Source organism: Lates calcarifer, linkage group LG19 (assembly GCF_001640805.2).
Source record: "Lates calcarifer isolate ASB-BC8 linkage group LG19, TLL_Latcal_v3, whole genome shotgun sequence".
Classification (NCBI taxonomy): domain Eukaryota; kingdom Metazoa; phylum Chordata; class Actinopteri; family Centropomidae; genus Lates; species Lates calcarifer.
Window position 1 is genome coordinate 11843733 of NC_066851.1, and position 19148 is coordinate 11862880.

Genomic DNA, 19148 nt, shown 5'->3' on the forward strand with positions numbered 1-19148 from the left:
GTGACGTCATGGTGTCCGTTGGCACTTTTATTTGGGGCAGAGTCAAATATGAGAGGCATTTTCTCTTTCAGCGTACAAATGAAGTCAAGTGTGATTGACACTGACGGGATGAATGGCAGCAAAAATAATGCTCGGTGTGAGGGGCTTCACTGACTCCACATACAGATAAGTCAGTGAAATTGGACGCAGGGGCCAACGGGGGGGAAGAACGATAAGGTAGCGGAATTCCCCAGCCAAAAAGACGAACTGAAGATGTTAAAAAGTAGCTATAACTTCACATTTAAGTGCCTGCGTGTTTTTCTTTTATCACTATAAACGCGTGACCATATGAAATAAACCAAAGGATGGTGTATTTTATAATGTTATGAAAAATTGTCCTGCAGTGTGGCGCCCTCATGTGGCAGCTTAAAGTATGACCAGCACCGCAAAACTTTTAACATGGCTCCTTAGCAACCAGACGCTCCTGCCTGGACACAGACTGATGCCAAACATTGCTGAACTCAGATGGGCCAAAGAGTTTGTATTGGAACAAGAAGTCGGCTGGTGTTACGTAATTCATCTTGATAAAGATGTGTTATTATATCCGCCATGCAGACTTTAATTTTACATATTATTTTAAGTTAATACAGTCTTTTATGGTACTTAATTGACGTGAGGTAACAGTTGCAGTGCCTGCGCATCGTCTTGCTAGGTAGTAGCATAACTTTAGCATCAATGTGTGGCAGCATTTAGCTTAGCACAGTTTAGTACTTTTGCTCACTAGTCTCAGTTATTTGCTACAGCTACATTCGAGCAAGCTAATTGCCATGGCTCTTCTTGTAATTTTCCAGCACTATTAATAGAATAAAGCATTGACTGTGCTCTGCATTAGCAAATAAAGTGTTTCAGGATAGAGACGATATGATACACAGTGGGAAACAAAAGCACCGCGGTGATGAGGTGGTGGTCAAAGAACTGGTGAGTATGGAGCTCATATTCAGTTATAAATGCTATCCAAGTTAATATCCAGTTTTGCTACTGCTACTAATTACACGCCCCAATTCAACAGCTGATTTATTTGTATTTTCTTTACAACATTACTCTCAACAGTGCATGGTCAATGGAGTGTCCTATGAAAAAATTGCACAAGAAGGAAGCAACATCAGCTCCCTGGAGATCTTCTTTTCTGGTTTTCCTCGCATGGTTGGCCTTTCTTTCTTCCCAAGGCTCCGTCAGCTTACTATAGTGGGCCAGAACATAAAATGCATTGAGGGTCTTGAAAGCTGTCCTCTGCTGCAAGAGCTCTGGGTTGTCCAGTGCCATCTGACAGTAAGTTTGTTATGCTGGTATGCTTTATAATAATAAGCACTGGCACTGCTGATAACAATAATATGTTTTGTAAATGATTGCAGCTTATTGTTTTATTGAAATAGTTCTTGCATGCTTAGACCACCATTTGTGGATCACAACCTACAGTTTAAGTAAAACAGGATCCTGCACAAGTGAATTGTACAACATAAGTCATGTATATTAAACAATAATTTGTCCCATCTTCTTTTTATTATAGGGAATATCTGGACTACAAAACTGTGTACAGCTAGAGAAACTCTACCTTTATGATAATCAAATCTCTGAAATAAAGAATTTAGAATTGCAGATCGACCTAGAGGTCCTATGGCTCAACAATAACTGCATCAGTCACATACAGGTTTGGACTGTAAATTATGAATTCACATAACTATCTATCTATCTATCTATCTGTCTGTCTGTCTGTCTGTCTGTCTATCTATCCATCCAGCATTCTACCATTTGATGTGTGAACTGATGTAGTTCACTAAAACTGCATTTTTACACAATGTATTATATCAGTTAATGTGATAACTGATATGACTGTGCATGTTTTGTCAAAGTACCACACTCCCATTTTTGATCAGCTGTCTGTTATGTGTGGTTGTTATTTTCCAAAGGGCTTGAACACACTTCAAAACCTCAAAGAACTAAACCTTGCTGACAACATAATTGAAAAGATTGGTAGGTTTATAGAATCCTCTCTACTTTCTGTGCCAACTTTGATTGCGATTCTGTGAGCTGTTTGGGGAGAAAAAAATAAAAAAATTTAACTTCTTTTCAGGCCATAGCCTTGATCCTAATGTCAGCCTTCAGAGTCTTAATCTGTCCGGGAACAAGATCAGCTCCTTTAAGGTAAGATTAAAAACAGAAATATGCTTTTGAAATTCCCTCTGTAAAAAGTTTCCCTGCTTATTTTGTAAAAGCTTATTAAAATCCTTGATCTGAAAAAAGGGCATTTCCAAATTCTTGTGAAATGTCGAGGTCTCGGCCAGTCCAGATTTTCAATCATTTCTACAATGAGTTGGCTGAACAAGACCTTCATTGAGGTATTGAGCAGTATAATTTAAATTTTTGTCATCTGGGATTCAGTGATATACATTCAGGATTGCATCTTTTAAAAAAAATTAATCTTACCACATGATAGAAGAGTTTTTTGATGTATAGATTTGAGAGTGATACATTTCTATATTTGTATGCAGTTATACATTTTAGACATACTGTGGCTAACAGTCATTTAGAGTTTGTTCAAGGTTATTCTGACAGAAAACACAAAAGGTTTTGTGGCTCTAGCTTTGATTGGATGAACAGCTAAGATCGTATTCCTATTATTCACTGCACCAAGTGTCCAGTATTTTGCAACAGCTACAGAATCAAAGAAAAGAGTTTTTCAGTTTGTCAAAGTCTCCAGTGTGACAGAGGATGTGTTTGGCTTAATGTGGCATCTAATATTTGGACTTCTTTTTCATCACATAGAAGTTTCCATAGTGCCTTTTATTTTCTATTGCATTATCATCTCTTTCCTTTATGTGGCATATTGTAAAATAATGTCACGTTTTCTCCATTTGTTGACAAATCATTTGTCTGGCTTCTTACAACCTACAAGAAAAAAAACTCCCATACTAATCCTTCTCAAAGGCAGATGAATAAATATATGGACTTTATGTGTAATGTCTACAGTTTATTTAAAAAAGTAAAAAGAAAATTCTATAAAGGCTTTTAAAGCGCAACCTGCTTGGAATGAACAGAAACTTTGCCCTGTGTGCTCTGCTGTTGCTGTAACAGGAGCTGACCCTGCTTGCCTGCTTACCCCATCTGAGAGTACTAGCACTAAAGGACCCCACGTCCACCCCAAACCCAGTGTGTCTGCTGTGTAACTATGCCACACACGTTCTTTACCACATGCCAGGCCTCCAGTGCCTCGACACCTACGATGTCTCAAGCAAGCAAGTCAAGGAAGCAGCTGAGGTACTGCGAGGGACGCTCAGGATTCTCCTGGGTCTCTAATGGGCTTTGGAGAGAGTACAAATTTTCTTAGTTTATTTACTCTGTCACATGAGCATAGCACAGTAATTACCCTAGTAATGAGTAACACTGATTTATGTCAGTTGTTGATTGTTGATGATTTGCCTAAATTCCTAATATTTCTCTTAAATTTCTCTTAGGTTGCTTTAGAAAAAGATTTGACATCACAGATATTTATTCTGCATTTAGTTGTTCCAGTATTTCAGTGGATTTTCCAATCATACTTTTTTCATATTTAAATCCAAGACATAATGTCTTAGTACATTTCGTAAATGGAGGAATTTACATGTCAAATACATCACATATGCATGTTTCCTTTAAATTTAACTTGACACATTTCATATCTTTGTAAATGTTATTGAATTATTCAGTAGAATTTAAGATGAGGTTCTGTGTGTGAACAGTGCATGCAGACATAAAACTAATACGTGATACAGATATTACCTGTTGAATCTCTACATTTTATGTGGCCTGATGGATTTTTTTTCAGCCAACAGTATAATTTATGTGCTTTTTCCTTTTAGTCCACAGTAATGAAGAAAATGATGTACTACAACATGCGTGTACGTGCTGCTCAAAGGAACCTGGCAGCGACCCGGTTCAATCTGATAGAGAGGAAGAAGACTTTGTTACAGTTACCTGAAGAATGTATCAGGACCCTCAGTCATGCCCTCAAAAATGTATGTGCAATCCTTGAAACACTTTTAAGAATATTTTATTAAAAGCACGAGGTAAGTTATGAAGGCCACAGATTGCTGTTATTATGGCAAAGTTAAGAGAGCTGTTGTCATACACATTCCCAGCTTGAACGTGAACTCTCCAAGGTCCAGGCTGGGTGTAAGATGTCCGCTTCCACATTGGAGGATGAACCAGGTGGGCGGACCCAGCTGGTGGAAGGTTCATCCGACAGATGTGATCCACCTGACATCAGCCGTGATCCAGCCATGGAGGCCAAAATACTCACCAAGATGGAAGCACTGAGGGAGAGGCTGACGCTGTGGATGAGGCGGCTTGATGAGTTAGTTTGTATACTTGGACAAGATAGAGAGAGAATTTAACAATAATTTATACAATTTTATCTCCATTTTTCTATATTTGAGTGTCTTAGTATGAATTAATGATGAAATATATTCTTTTATATTCAGGATTGAAGCCTGTTACGAGCGGGATTTGGCCCAAGCCACAAACATGATGGAATATACAGTCCAGTTTCTGTTGATGGAGCTAGAGAGTGTTGGAAATATTCGTTTGGAGGAGGGCTGCTCCACAGACCCATGGTAATTATTTGGTATTATTATTTGTAACAACAACCATCTTGTAATTTACCGTCACAGTGGGAGAATCAAAACAGACTTTCCTAAGCTCTGATTTTTTTCTGCTGTGTGCACAACAGGTTTACTTCCTGTTGCGACCTCCTGCTTTCCCGCTTCTCTCAATCAGACTACAGGGTTCACGGTATCACTGGCATAAAGATCAATAGAGTTATCCGCATCTACAACAGTGCTTTGAGGCTTCGCTTTGAGGACAAACTTCATAGCCTTCTAGCCAGCGAAGACACTGTTATCTTTTCACAGTACGTGAAACTGCACTGTAATGATGATGATGATACCTGGGTTTTTAACAGTAACCTTACAGACATGTTAAGCTTAATATTGTCCATCAGGTATTAGTTTAAGTCTTCCGTAAACTTTTTAAACAGGAATTACAGACGTCGACTGGAGCACTTGTTCTACATTACTGACCCTGAAAAATTCAGTGAGAGGGCAGAAATTTTGTGCATTCTGGAGGAGGGCTTTAAAACTGCTGAACAATATAAGGTGTGTATACAGCTGTAATTATTAGTTCAAAGAATTCACCCACACAAGACTCCATTCCAACACCCAGAATGTATGCTGAGCATGAAGAGAAACATTTAAACTAGTAAATCAGTTTAGTCAGCTCACTGCTCTATACTTGTACACAATGAGTAATAGAAGAAAAGACTGTAAACTGTAATTTATAATCTAAAAATCTCTATGGAATTTTTGCACAACCTTTTGTTTACTACATGAGTGCTATGCAACAGAACAGAATCAGTAATTTCTTTTTCATATGAACTTCAAAAAAAACACACACTAATTTTTACCATGTTGACTTTGAATTAGGCCTTGGGAAGAGAGAGTGCCATACCTTTATCCAACAGCCTGAGTGTGACCGAACAGCCCAGAATGGAACACACTCTGCGTCAGGCCAGCCAACGTGATTCTAAGCACAGTATGGATACAGTCCCATTCAGGCACGGTGGGTCACAGTATTGTATCATTATATTCCCATTAGCAGACTACAGTTTTTTTCCTACAAAGCTGAAATACTAGTGTTTGATGCCTGTAGGTCAGATTATTATCTCCAAAGTGTTCGTGGGTCATAGCATGCCAATCCGAGAGGGAGAACCAGTGGACAGAAGCAGCCATCCCAGACTCTGCTCTGTATATCGCAACATGGACACTAAGCACAAAACTGCAATGAGTGAAGGTATGCAGCATATCAAAAGACATGAATAGAATTATTTTTCAGTCAGTAGTTGTACAGTGTCATTACATCTCCATGTCTTTTTCACTTAGAGAGACCTCACTCCTCCAAAACACACACTGGTCCTGAGTGCAGCCCCAGACGAAGACAGTGGTTTGTGTTTGACCATGAACTAGTCTTGCCTGAGTACATCATATATTTTGAATACATAACTGGGGTAATTAACTAATTGTTTCTGTTTAATAACATATGACATGTAACATGGATCATTAATCCATGGGCCAATTCTATTCTTCTTGTATGTGCGTCTTCTCAGATTGTTTGATGTCAGCCTTAACTTTAAATTATGCAAAACTGAAGCCCTGGTTCTGTCAGTCCCCTGTGGTCTTCCAAATTAAAATAATGAAGGCTGCCTTGAAGACTTCAGCAGTTCATTTTGATCTGAGCTCTTAATTTGAACAAAAATCTGAATAATAAAAGAAAAAAAGTGCTCAGTCATGCTGAACCTGATTTGATCAAAATTATACAGCAAAGCTTTTAACCAAATCTAAGAAATGGTAAAGCAGACCATTCTGATTTTTAGTCTCTTTGCTGGTTGTACACTTGTTTTAGAATTGATTGTGAATACTCACTACGAGTTAATAATTCTGAACTTTTTGATGTGTTGTTATAAGAACCAAGAACAGCCTCCATCGCCAGGAAGTAGCGCAGGCAGAGATGAAGCTCCTTCCAACGATATCATCCTGGACAAGGAAGTTCCTCAATATGGAACCTGTGCTGAAAGCTCAGCCCAAGCTGTTGAGCTTGGATGACAAAATTTTGCTTAATGTGGCCAGAGCCAATGTACTGAGTCAGATTACTGTAAGTATTCTGGTTTTTCACAGGAAGATTGGTTTTAAAGCCATTTCATACACTAATAATAAACTATAACGGGTGTTCTGAATCTCCAGGTACTGAACCTTCATGGCAACAGTCTGAGCAAGATAAAAGAGATCTCCCGCCTTACAGCTCTGCGGCATCTTACCATCAGCTTCAATGAGTTCACACGCCTTGATGACATTTCTCACATGGTAAGAGTGATAATAGAGAATTATATGATAGACTTTAACTAAGCAGTTTGTCTTAAGAAAGCAGACCATGCACCATAGCATGAAGCAGAAACTTCATCCATTGTCTCTTTTACCAAATAACAGCCCAATCTTGAGTTTTTGGATGCAAGCTATAACCACCTGGTGACCCTAGAAGGGCTGAGGGGTTTGGGACAACTGAGACAGCTCGATGTGCGCTGGAATAAGTTGACCAAGGCCAGAGAAGATACAGCAGTGCTAAGAAAACATACACCTGCAATTCTGAAGCTTGACACCCGATATAACCCCTGGAACAGGGTGCGTGTTGTGATCAGAAATTGAATTATATCTAAATACATATAGGTTGAAGCTCAAAATACAAATTCCACAATTAGTATATACACAGAGTATGTGCTGCAATGTTCTGAAAGTGACTTGAAGCTGTTTTTCTCCTTCCAGCCCGAGGCAGTCAGAATGACCATACTGGGACGTCTAACGACACTCACACACCTGGATGATGTGATGGTAACAGAAGAGGAAGCTGCCGATGCTGTTCACACAGCTACTGGGTCCAAAATTAACCAGGTTCCAATTTTACAGATATAAGTATTTGTATACAGATACTAAAAGCAAATGTTGATTGACTACTTAAAAATAAGTGGTTATGTGCTCCAGTGAAGGTTTCAGTATGTGAACATCCATATTTCAGAATGTACTGTAACTCTATCAGACCTGTTGACACTCTGCTCACAGGCATCTCTCCTGGCTCACTCACGCACCAACTGTGATCGTCCCCGCAGTCTCAGCCTGCTGTCAACAGCCCAGCTCCAATGTCTTCTCAGCCCAGCACCCTGGAGGCTCAGCGCAGAGCTGGAGCCAGACTGGACTGCAAAGGTGAGCTTCAGTATGTGGGGTGATTTCTAAAAAGTTTTAGGATAATGTTTCCTCTAGTGAGTGGCCAGGCCGCACGATATTTATACTATAATAATTGTAATTTGAAATGGATTGCATGCTTGATATCTTTAATAATTTATACATTGTTAATGTGTTTGTGACCCTAAAATTTTGACCAGATCACAGCCCTGAACCTTGACAGCCAGAGGATTTCTAGGCTAATCAATCTGAATAAGTTGGTGAACTTGCGCTGGGCCTCCTTTAATGACAATGAAATCTCTAAAGTGGAAGGACTGGACAGCTGCTTGAAGCTGGAAGAACTTTCTCTGAACAACAACAGCATCAGCACAATCAGTGGTCAGTCACACTGTCAACTTCACAATGAAGTTGGAAAATCTCACCTTTATATATACAAGTATGTTGTGCATTGGTTGTTTTATTGCAGGATAAATCCAAACTAAACCAAATCAAACAAAATGTTGGTTGATTTGTATTAACACCTTATACCCAGACCACAGCACAGTGGACACATTATTTTTCTCTGTCTTTTCTCTCTGTTTCTTCAGGCCTGTCAAAGCTACATTGTCTAAATAAACTGAGTGTAGATGGGAATCAGCTTTCTAGTCTGGATGCTTCAGTCCTTGATCAGCTGCCCAACTTGTGCTTTCTGTCTGTGGAGAACAACTGTATCAGTTCCCTGCACGGCATCCAGAGGATTCGCTCCCTTCTTGAACTCTACATCGGCGACAACCAGATTTCTACATCACGAGACATCTACTATCTAAAGGCAAGGATCTGATAAACACAAAATAATTTTAAAACAAAACACTCTGATATACGCTGGGAGAGAAGAAGTACTGAAGATTTCAGATTTTCCAGACATTCTTGTTGTATTGTTTTAGCTCATATGCCACATCTTCTTTTCAGGGACTGACAAACCTCATTATTCTGGATCTTTATGGGAATCCTTTAGTGGAGAAGCTGGAAAACTATCGGATATATGTCGTGTTCCACCTGCCCTCCCTGAAAGCCCTGGATGGGACTGCAGTCGTATGTGCCAAAAACAGCGTCCAATTCTGTCAGATAGTGTAGTGGTGATGACATAATTATATCTACTATTTTGTATTTGCTGTTGTTTTCTCCAGGAAGTAACTGAGTGTGAGAGTGCAAAGGATATGTTTGGAGGAAGACTAACCACTGACATGGTAGCAGAGAAGCTGGGCCACTCTAACTACATGGACATCACCTACCTCACCCTGCAGTCCTGCTCTATTAGGTAGTAGCTGACGGATAAACACAACACATGTCAAAATTGAGCACGATTATAGTGATTTTCTTTGCTGAAAGAAAGAGGTAGTGGAAGAAAGGGGTCATTTAAAGTTTGTTTTTTTTTTTCCCCCACAGGATGGTCGATCTGTCTCCAGCAGACCTGTTCAGTAGCCTGCGTAGTGTCAACTTAGACCACAATAACCTCACCTCTTTCTCTGGCCTCATTTACCTGCCGAACATCAAAGTACAAATTACACTGACTTCAAAATCAGAAAACTGGCTTTAAATGCAACTGAGTCATGGACAAATAAATTATTTTCAGTGTTCTCTGTGCAGGCTCTGTGTCTCAACTATAATCACATTGAGTCCATCCTGCCCAGGCAGAAGACTCAGGCTCATCTGACAAACAGACAAATACTCTACAGCAAAGTCCACTCCAGTGGTTACGGTCAACAGAGCTCATCCAAAGGCAACAGGTAACACAATTCTTAATTCAGTAATTCCATGTGCATTTTTATATTTTCCAGTGTTAGACTGTTGCCAAGTGGGAAGTATGAACATCAACTCACTGTATAGACTGCAGCCATTAGGGGGCAGCACTGGCCAGCCAATGTGTGAGTGTCTTGATGGTTAACAGATTTTTCTTACAGTTGTTGCCTATAAATATAAAAAGAGTAAAATGTAGTTGTTAAAACAGCTTCTAGATATTGTAATTTGATTCAAAATCTGTTAATATTTATTCTGTCTAGAGACATATTGTCTGTAAAATGAAGTGAATATTTAAATATTGGCTTGAATTTTTAAAGATTGTCGGTATATTGTATGATATGATCTTCCAGTCACATATTTGTCTTGTAAAAACCAGTATATAGGCAGTGCTGTGACAGGCATGCTTTTGTTTGCCCTGACTGTGATTGCCATTATGTGGTCTGCACCTGTGAGGTCTAACTAGTTAAATGAGTCAGCGGGGGGGAGAAAGAGATGTTTATTTAACTGCAGAGGTTGTAAACTGTCATTCTGTGACTGTGTTCAAGGGACACTGGTCCCACTGGCAGCTTGGAGCCACTGATGGGCAGCCTGGAGGTGCTGCATTTGAGTCACAATGGCATCTCCAATATGGCCAATCTGCAGCTCAGCAGGCTCACCAATCTTAAAGCCCTCTTCCTTCAAGGTATGTATGGTCGATGTACCAACCGTCCCTCAAAAAAACCTGTTAAAAGTGCAGTGTATTGAGCCTGTGAAAAGGCAAGCACTGAGAGCAAAGTCTCCCATAGACCTAAGGCCAGGTGGGTGATGAGACTGAAAGAAAAGAATGACTGACTTTCTTTTCACCAGCCTTTGATAGGTTTTGATTGAGTTTTGCTTTGTTAGTTTGATTTGTCCCACCAAGCTGACCTTACTTGTCCTTTTTTTTTTTTCTTTTTTGCTCAGAAGCCTTTTGAAGCTGTCTCTGTAATTTCAGTGCTTTTTTACACTAGGGGCAAACACAAAAAAAATACCAGGCACATGTTTATATAGCCTGGTAATGCTGCCTTTTATATTATCCAGGGTGTGCAATTTACTCTCATATTATGTTTATAGAAATATTAGAAATAAATATTATTGTTTGATGTGTCTCTCTATTGTTTTGGCATGTTTTCTCTCCCTAGGTAATGAGATCAGCCAGGTGGAAGGACTGGAGGGGCTTCACCAGCTCAGAGAGCTTGTGTTAGACAAGAACCGGATCAAAGCTCTGTCTGAGAACTCTTTCATAGCCCAGAGCATCCTACTTGAACTGCACCTCGCAGAGAACCGGATCCGGGAGCTCAACCATCTCGATCCTCTGACTGAGCTCCGCAAGCTCTTTCTTGGCATGAACAAGCTGCAGGTATCCTCCTCCAGCAGCAGTGTCCTCCTAACATGTTGAATATTTGAACACTCATATTCAGATTTTTAATAAAACTGCTCATTCGGATTTTCAATTAAACGGCCTGAATGACTCGCACAAGAGTGATTTCCTGTGGTGACCACCAAGGTCACAGTCAGCTTTTGTGTAGTTTTTAACACCAACTTTTACTGATTGGTTCTTATGCAAAATGTATCAGATGTTTAAGAATGTATTTTATTCAGCATGCAGCAGTATTACTTTTCCCTGCATTTGCAAAGTAAGACATGTAGACAACAAGTATAGTAATCATGAATCATTACCACCCTACTGTGGCATGCGAGGGGTAGCATTAAGGAGAATCAAGTTTGATTGAAGGTCAGGGCCGTGTGTATGAAGAAAGGGGAGAACAATCAGGACAACGTGTAATCAGCTTCTCAGTCTGCATCTCCTTCTCACCCAGGGCGATTGATTTGCACTTTTGTTGCCAGTTCCCTCTTCCCTTTGCTTCCTTAATGTTTTCATGCATTAAATTAAGACATGAAATACGGCAATCATCCCGGCACAGCAGTCCTCACAGTGGGGGTGTCTTTGAATCACAGCCAAATCCGAGCATAAACCTGGGAATGAGAGAAAGCACCCCAATGCCCTGTTGTGTGGCCAAACTCTCTCATGAGATTAATGAGAGCTCACATATGTAATCTCTCCCATCAATTGCATCTATCCTCCCTATACCAAAAATATGACAGGTCCAGCCCTGATGCATATGTCTTTATTATCAACACCCAGGAGGTCACAGCCAGCGGGAGAGAAAAGTTAAATGAGGGTGTAGAGACTGAACAAGAACTTGAAATAATCTTTGTTTCTCTACTTTCTGTAGGACATCACAGAGCTTGACAAACTAGAAGTTCTTCCTTCGCTGACAGAGCTCTCAGTTGTTGGAAATCCTGTGAGTATTATCAGTGTTTGTACATTAAGCACAGTTAGATGTTATGAAATAGTAATGATTATTTTCTGTGGTTATTTTGCTATTATGAGCTCGCACAATGATAACTCCACTAGTTTTCAGTGTCAGGACACTTTGAACTCTTTCACTCACACACAAATTATCAAAAGCTCGCTCACAGGCTCAGTTTCTCAGTTGCACAATCCAAAACACTAACCCAGTGTAAACTCTGGTTCCAAATTAAGCGATTACATGATGGGCCGTCTGCTGTGCTTCAAACTGGCCAGCATCAGAGACAAATCCGTTGACCAAATGGCAGGGTGCTGTTGGCCCGCTTACATCACCCATCTGGAGCTCATGGATCAAGCCTGAGCAGAGCGTACAGCTCCATATCGTCCATAGGGCCACGCTCAGCTGCGGCAGCCTCTTTATTGCTCGGGCCCATCCCCCTTCTCTTCCCATAGGATGGGTTAAATCCTGCCAGGGGGTAGAGGCCAACAGCCACCCTGGAGACAATAACTCCTGCTGCTGACTACATGAGATCGCTACTTCACCCATGTACCCTAGCCAAAGTCCTGTCCACTGGGCATCCATTGGCACGCACTCATAACTTAATCATAGCAGCCGTGTCCTGCAGGAACATACAGTTCTGACACTGGACAGGCTGGATTTGTACCCTGGCTAGAGGGTGCCCGCAGCTGGGCAGGGAACTATCTGCCACTGTCAGCTGGGTCACAAGATAAGTATGTCGGGACCCACAAAGCATCATATTTATCACAGATGTCGCAGGCAGGCTGCTTTCAAGCTGTAATATTAAAATTGTTCAATCCTAGTCAAGGTCAGTGGAATATACTACCTGTAGTGTCATCAAATGTTGATGTTTGTTCTCCTAGGTGGCCCGCAATTCTCTCCACAGACCAGCAGTAGTGCTTCATCTGTCCCGGTTGCAGGTCCTAGATGGAGTGATGGTCACTCTGGAGGAAAAGACCAGGGCCGAACTCCTCAGTAGTGATCCATCAGTAAGAGCTGTATTCATCATGGATACTTGATACTTGAGAGATGATTCCATTATATTTTGATTTCTGCACACAATACAATAAATTAACTACTTTTAACCCAACAAAATAATGGAAAAATAATGGTCAGAACTTACTGAGAGTGGTGAGGGATGTATTACAGGGACCTCAGTTTCTCTAAAATCCTGGCCTGGCTACAGCACTGTATATACACACATGTGCAGCACATCTAATTTTTTTTTAACCTCTATTTATTCAGGGTATTTTCACCAAGAGGCAACCTCTCTTTAAATCAAGAATTAAAGAGAGTTGCTGTTGATGAGGGAAGGGCACCCAGATTTCATCCTGCCAGTCTAAGACCTGAACCTTCCACTCAAGCACAAGCTCACTTCTCTAACCTTTCTCTAACCTATAGGCATCTGTCATGCCCTTATCCTGCTACTGTACTTCTCCTCTTGCATTTCAATCATGACTGAATTACAAATGATCTTGCTTATGTAAAAGCTCATAATGGGCCTTATCAAGTAAGATGTAGTCCAACTGAAAGAAACAAAATGACAACAACCAAACATCAGCCACCAAAACCAGGGAAAAGCCTGGATCAAACTCTTTCAGTCTGACTGATTTGATGTTCATGTAATGAGAGACCAGGGCAGTAATTCTCCTGCAGCTCTGAATTAAAAGCAGCCTAAGCCTGCTGGCATCATCCTGCTGATTAGATGAAATGTGCCCGGCCGATAACGCACCAGTGGATTTACCCCCTATTAGCCAGGTCAACATGACCCCCTCTGCTTGTTAATCGTAGATGTGGAAATGACAGAGTAGAGATCAAGGGTTTTCTCATTAAAAATACAAACACAGACCTCCCCTTGCTGAATCTCATAACTGCCATCTCAGTTGTCATTCTCAATCTATGGCTGTGACTGCTTTCGTTTGAATTTGAACATTGCTATTGATGAGTGGTAATTACTATTCCCCTGTAAGATGCTTATATATGTGGAACAACAAGCAATCTAATCGCCAATGCCATGCCAAGTGTGTGGGTGGATTGGACACACTGCAGTGACAGTCATAGCCATAGCAGGGTAGAGAAAGAAGAAACCGTTATAATTGAGATGCATATGTTAGTGAGGTCAAAGACACTGAGTTTGGCCCAAGGCGCTTAAGAGATCATTTTTATGCATTATGCAAATATTTGCTTCATGTAGCATTACTTCTATGTTAAGCTCTGTATTTAATATGTCTCTTACAGCCATGCTCCCAGTGTCCTGGAGCTTCTCTTCCTACCACTGAAATAAACCTACCTGGACTGCTGCCTCTCATGTCCCGAAACACCCCTCTAAGAGGAATGAGTACAAGTGGAGGACTGCAGAACTTTATGCATGGGCATGATATCCTGTCAAGTAACATGGACGAAGCCCAGTCTCATTATACATACAAGCGTGAGTGTGACATGAGTTTTCAAGTTTATAGTATTTAACATTTTTCTCCAAACTTTACATCTGTATCTTAAGTGTGTTATAGAAGGAAGAGTTGTGCTTTTAAAGTTCCAGTACAAGAGGACACGTTGACTTTTCATTGTTTAGATACAACAGACAAAGTGTTAAGTGTGGAGTTGACCACTGGTTTGAGACTCTGGTTCATAACCTTCTCTCTGGTTTATTTCTGATATCAGACAAGAAGCACAAGCACGGTAACACCACTCGAAGCGGCCAGACTGACATTACCTTCAGACACATCCGAAGAACAGGAAGCAACCTGCCAACCACAGGTCTCCTGTCTGATGGGAACAGAGTCATCATCACATATCACAACCAGGAACAAGACAACAGGTTAATAACTCTAGAGATATAATTATTTTTCAATAAAATGCAAGTGATCTGTTTAAATGATGATGGAAAAGACTGTGACTGTGTTTCTTTACACTTGTTTGTTTTTTCAGATACCCAAATGGTGGTAAACCTCCACACATGTAGCAGCCAGAAGAGGTGGAGTATACACTGATCAATCAGCACACAATGAATACCTATGAACACCTGTGATAACCATGACTGTGGTGTGATGATATGCATTAGCATTATTACACCCTTGCATAGCATAAAGGGCAAATTATAGCTTTATAGTGGTGTTTTTATAAGTTTGCCTTCATGTCTTCGAGCATTTACATACTGTTATACTTTGTTTGAACATGGCAATAGTTTAAACTAAAACAGCTTTTGGTTTAAAGAAAATTAGGCTATTTGAAAGGGGAATGTAGTGCATCCCTTTCAAACGCATTTATAATGACTGATTTTATTTTCTATCCACATATGTGGATCACTAACTGTGGTAATCTGAGGATGAGAGGTTTTGGTGTCATTTCTACCACTATCCCATCTTTGGCCCCAAACAAGTGAAAAAAAAAAAAAACACCCACAGATGTAAGGGTGTGTGAGGCTGGCATGCCGCGTCCATCGGGTCAAATGCATCCCCAACAAGTGGATAATCCAGCTTTAGCACACCTCTCTGTGGACAATAATCTGCAGTTACTCAGATAAAGATGTAATCTTGAATGAGGTCCAAATGGATTTCAGAGACTGTCGGTTTCATCGTGTTAGCCTCTTTTCAGAGAGCTCACCACAGTTTTTCCTCTAATAGGCAAATCTCGTGTGTTGTAACTGGAAAAGAACCTACTCCACTTGATATTTATGATGTTAGTTCTGATAAACATGAGAATATAATCCTCCCTTTCCTCCCGTCAGTTTAGCCTAGTAGTCCTGTAGTTACCAGAAACACAGTTTATTATGTCATCCAAAACATTTTCATTCTGGGACTGATGACTGTATGATGAAAACATCCATATGAAAAGATTCAGACAGGGCATCTATTACCATTCATCAACCTAGACATACATATTATGTTGCAGACAAAGATGCAGACCTCTGTTATATGCCTGAACAGTGTCTTGTAAAGTTAAATTATTGTTTTATTTTACTTACAATCTGTGCTTTCTCATAACATGAACTCCTTAGAAAGGACACATCATATAACAGAGGTGAGACCTGGTTTCAGGGAAGATGTGGCCTTTGTCCTCAGTTGTAAATGAAACAGCATCACAAACAACATTTTTTTATATTCCGTGCTCCAACCTCAGCTTCACAGTTTATGCATTTGTGCTGTTAGTGCGACCACTAGGTGTCCTTAGAACTCCATTAGCTCCCCCTTTACGACACTGCAGATCAGTCCTCAATGAATTTACCTTCAGCCCTGTACTGTAGGTAGTCATTTATCAGTGTATGCTTCAGATTTGTGTTTTTTTGACCGCGACATAGCCTTTGCTGAACATGCGAGAGGCAGCAGCCGGTTCTAGGCACCAAAAGTGAAAAGCTCCCCAAACAAGCTCCTCTAATGCATGTACTTAACTTCACTTAATTTGTGTTAATTCCCAGCATTAAGCGGGGCTAATGACTGTGCAAGTGAGTGCACTGTCATTACCATGCTCTGCCTGACATCAAATGGCAGCTGATGGACTCACACTAAAAAAAAGCTCTAATGCACAGATTTGGGGGCTCAGTGCGAGTACTCTAGTGCATTAGGTATTGCAAAGGATAATTACACATTTTATATTTGTGTACAGGATTTTCAGTATGGATATGTTATGAGGTATAACGGGTTTTGATGCAGTTGTATTTTCTGTGTGTGGTGTAAGCTTATGGTGAGCATACCACTTCATACAGTACGTTTCTTTTTGCATATCTGTCAGTATTTTTAACATTAAAATGACATTAGCATAAAGATTGTGAATAATTCATCAGTTCTGAGTGAACCCAGATGCACTGCCCCTCTCCATCTATCTCTCTCTCTCTCTCTCTCTCCCTCCCCGCTTCCTCCATGTGAGTCGACCACATGGTTCGTAGCTGGTTTAATGGGATGGAATGTGACAGGTTATGTTTTCATCTGCCTGATATGGAGCCCGGCTCGGGCGGGAGGGAGACAGAGAGACAGACAGACAGAGAGAGAGAGAGAGGGATGGAGAGAGTGATGGAGAGGGGAAGCGAGTTGGTCTCCACAGTTGTATTCTGGATTCATTATTTGACATGTTTGTGCTTGTTGTGAATCAGTTATAGATGATGCCCCTCCCCATCCCCACCAACACACACACACAGAAAAACACATGCTCTGTATGGGGCCATTACTGCTGGTCCACTAACTCCCTACATTTGCTGTGTCTGTGCATTCAGAGCACCATTAGTCCAAGACTCTGTGAATAATTGCTGAATGGACCATGTTTTCACTGCTATCTACTCAGGTTCTAGTGTTGGGGGTTGATGTGGGGGGTGAAGTGAGAGGGATGAAGTCACTGATTGATGTTTGATGCAGGAGATAACACTGCATCTTGTGCAATTTTTATCAAAGCATTATGTACACAGTATGCGCAATGTATGAACACCATTACACTCCACATGCATTACACATTTACCAGCTTATATTAACTTTAGAAGTGCTTTGGTAGAGCTTACAATCACATCAACATCATCACTTGACTTGGAATTGATGTCGTAAAAATTAAATGTTCTCTCTACTTTTGGCTGCTGATGGCAACCAACTGCTTGTCATCATCAAAATATAAATTATTTTGTTTTCGAAAGGTACATATTATGTCCCAAGTTCATTTTTCATCCCCACAAATACATCCTCTATTCAAAAACAATCTTGCCATATTGCTTCTCTTGAAATCTGCCATTATCGTTGTTGCTTGTCATTTTCCTGTAATTTGTTTCCTGTGAGGTTCCCTAGAATAAAGAGCGAATGGAGAGAGAGTGAAAATACAGATAAAAGAATGGAGTGAGAGTGACAATTAGAATGAAAAGGAAAATGCTTTTATTTTGTGTAGACATTTTGGTGAGAGCACGCCTCGCAGAAGCATTAAATCTTAACTGCTATTCATTTCTGGACTTGAGTGTGATTTATCACATTATTGAACTTATGTGTTATTTATTACATTATTTCAATCACACAAAGTGTGTTGCTTGGTTAAAAGAGCAAAAACAGGGTAGCACAATAACAAAACAACACATAAATACCCTGTTTTCTTGTAGATTTAACAGGAATCAATTTTCAGAGGACTGTTAGATGGTCTGCTTTTTGTAGATAGGCCAATTTGGTATCAGCCTTTTTTATTTCATGATATTTGCATTAATGACTCTTATGTCTTAATTCAAGTAGACATTCTTCATCAGGCAGCTGTAACAAAAGTGGAGCAATGATTTTAAATAAGCGGTGCTATGGGGGGATTACGGGGTGCAATACATGCTGTCGTGACTGACAGCCCTTTCCGTTGTTATGGTTTATTGTGTCCTACACAGAGAAGAAATTGCTTTTCAAGATAACAAGGAAACACAACCTCCTGCCCACCATTATCCCCTCAGCCCCAGTGAAGAATAACAACAACAACAACAATTTAATCTCCTTTGCTCCAGATTATTATCTTTCTTTGTGTTGATATTGTGGCCCTTTTTAGTTGATCACTTCATGATCCTCCTTTTTGCCCTCTTTCTTTCTAAGTATATCAGCATTTCAGAAAGGCAAACGCAATCACTTTCATTATATTGAAATAATAAAATACTTGTAGGATTTGCGCTTTTTGTATTAAGAACATGATAACAAGGATTTAGAATGTAATATTAATATTCCTAATCCTATGTCAGTTTTTGGGGTCGACAAAGCGCATTAGATTCCAGGATTTAAAGATACTGGGAAGTGCCAAGTTGAAAATTGTTTAGGGAAAGAAGAGTAAACAACCCCTTGGAATGTGTCTTTTGATGTAATTACAATTGCAAAGACTCTGTATCAGTGTAGTTTTTATACAACATCAGTCTAGTTTGGTTGGTACAGTTGAATTTAATTCCTACTCATACGAGCACTGACAGTCAAAGTGTCCTGGTTTAAATGTCACTGACAGCACTGATTTATATGTAAAAAATATAAATGAATGGACAATTGTACAGTCATTAATCATCGTTCATGTTTAAAGTTATAGCACTTAAATGAATCTTTTTTAAATGGTAAGTAAACCCAATTGTTTTCTGTGCTTACTCAGTTGTTTTTTGTGCATATTGCTGCAAAGCAACGGTGTAAAACAGCGTCACCTTATCCAGAAGACACAACAAAATTGAATTTTTGTTCTCTTTTTTATCATTAATAACGTGTGTGCGTTTAGGTGTTGAAGGGGCGGACTTGGATGTGCAAGAGAC

General features: G+C 40.1%; 1 protein-coding gene across 1 annotated transcript; it reads left to right on the forward strand.

Annotated features, from left to right (window-relative positions):
* The first annotated feature begins 112 nt into the window (after positions 1 to 112).
* lrrc9 (leucine rich repeat containing 9) lies at positions 113 to 17841 on the forward strand. The gene is made up of 32 exons (XM_018690030.2): positions 113 to 957; positions 1090 to 1308; positions 1547 to 1687; positions 1947 to 2010; positions 2111 to 2181; positions 3112 to 3294; positions 3876 to 4031; positions 4155 to 4369; positions 4497 to 4628; positions 4745 to 4924; positions 5051 to 5168; positions 5496 to 5631; positions 5722 to 5862; positions 5952 to 6076; positions 6541 to 6720; positions 6810 to 6929; positions 7053 to 7244; positions 7386 to 7511; positions 7680 to 7820; positions 8000 to 8177; positions 8387 to 8607; positions 8748 to 8870; positions 8966 to 9096; positions 9225 to 9333; positions 9426 to 9565; positions 10124 to 10260; positions 10739 to 10956; positions 11834 to 11902; positions 12793 to 12918; positions 14168 to 14357; positions 14591 to 14747; positions 14858 to 17841. The coding sequence occupies exons 1-32, from the start codon at positions 901 to 903 to the stop codon at positions 14889 to 14891; spliced, it is 4530 nt and encodes a 1509-aa protein (XP_018545546.1). The 5' UTR covers positions 113 to 900; the 3' UTR covers positions 14892 to 17841.
* Positions 17842 to 19148: the final 1307 nt, after the last annotated feature.

Bases quoted from the DNA above. Each gene is read 5' to 3' on its own strand.
- lrrc9 (XM_018690030.2), top strand. From the start codon at position 901: ATGATACACAGTGGGAAACAAAAGCACCGCGGTGATGAGGTGGTGGTC. The intron at 8,178-8,386 runs GTCAGTCACACT...CTGTTTCTTCAG, and splicing joins CAGCATCAGCACAATCAGTG to GCCTGTCAAAGCTACATTGT. The intron at 8,871-8,965 runs GTATGTGCCAAA...TGTTTTCTCCAG, and splicing joins CCCTGGATGGGACTGCAGTC to GAAGTAACTGAGTGTGAGAG.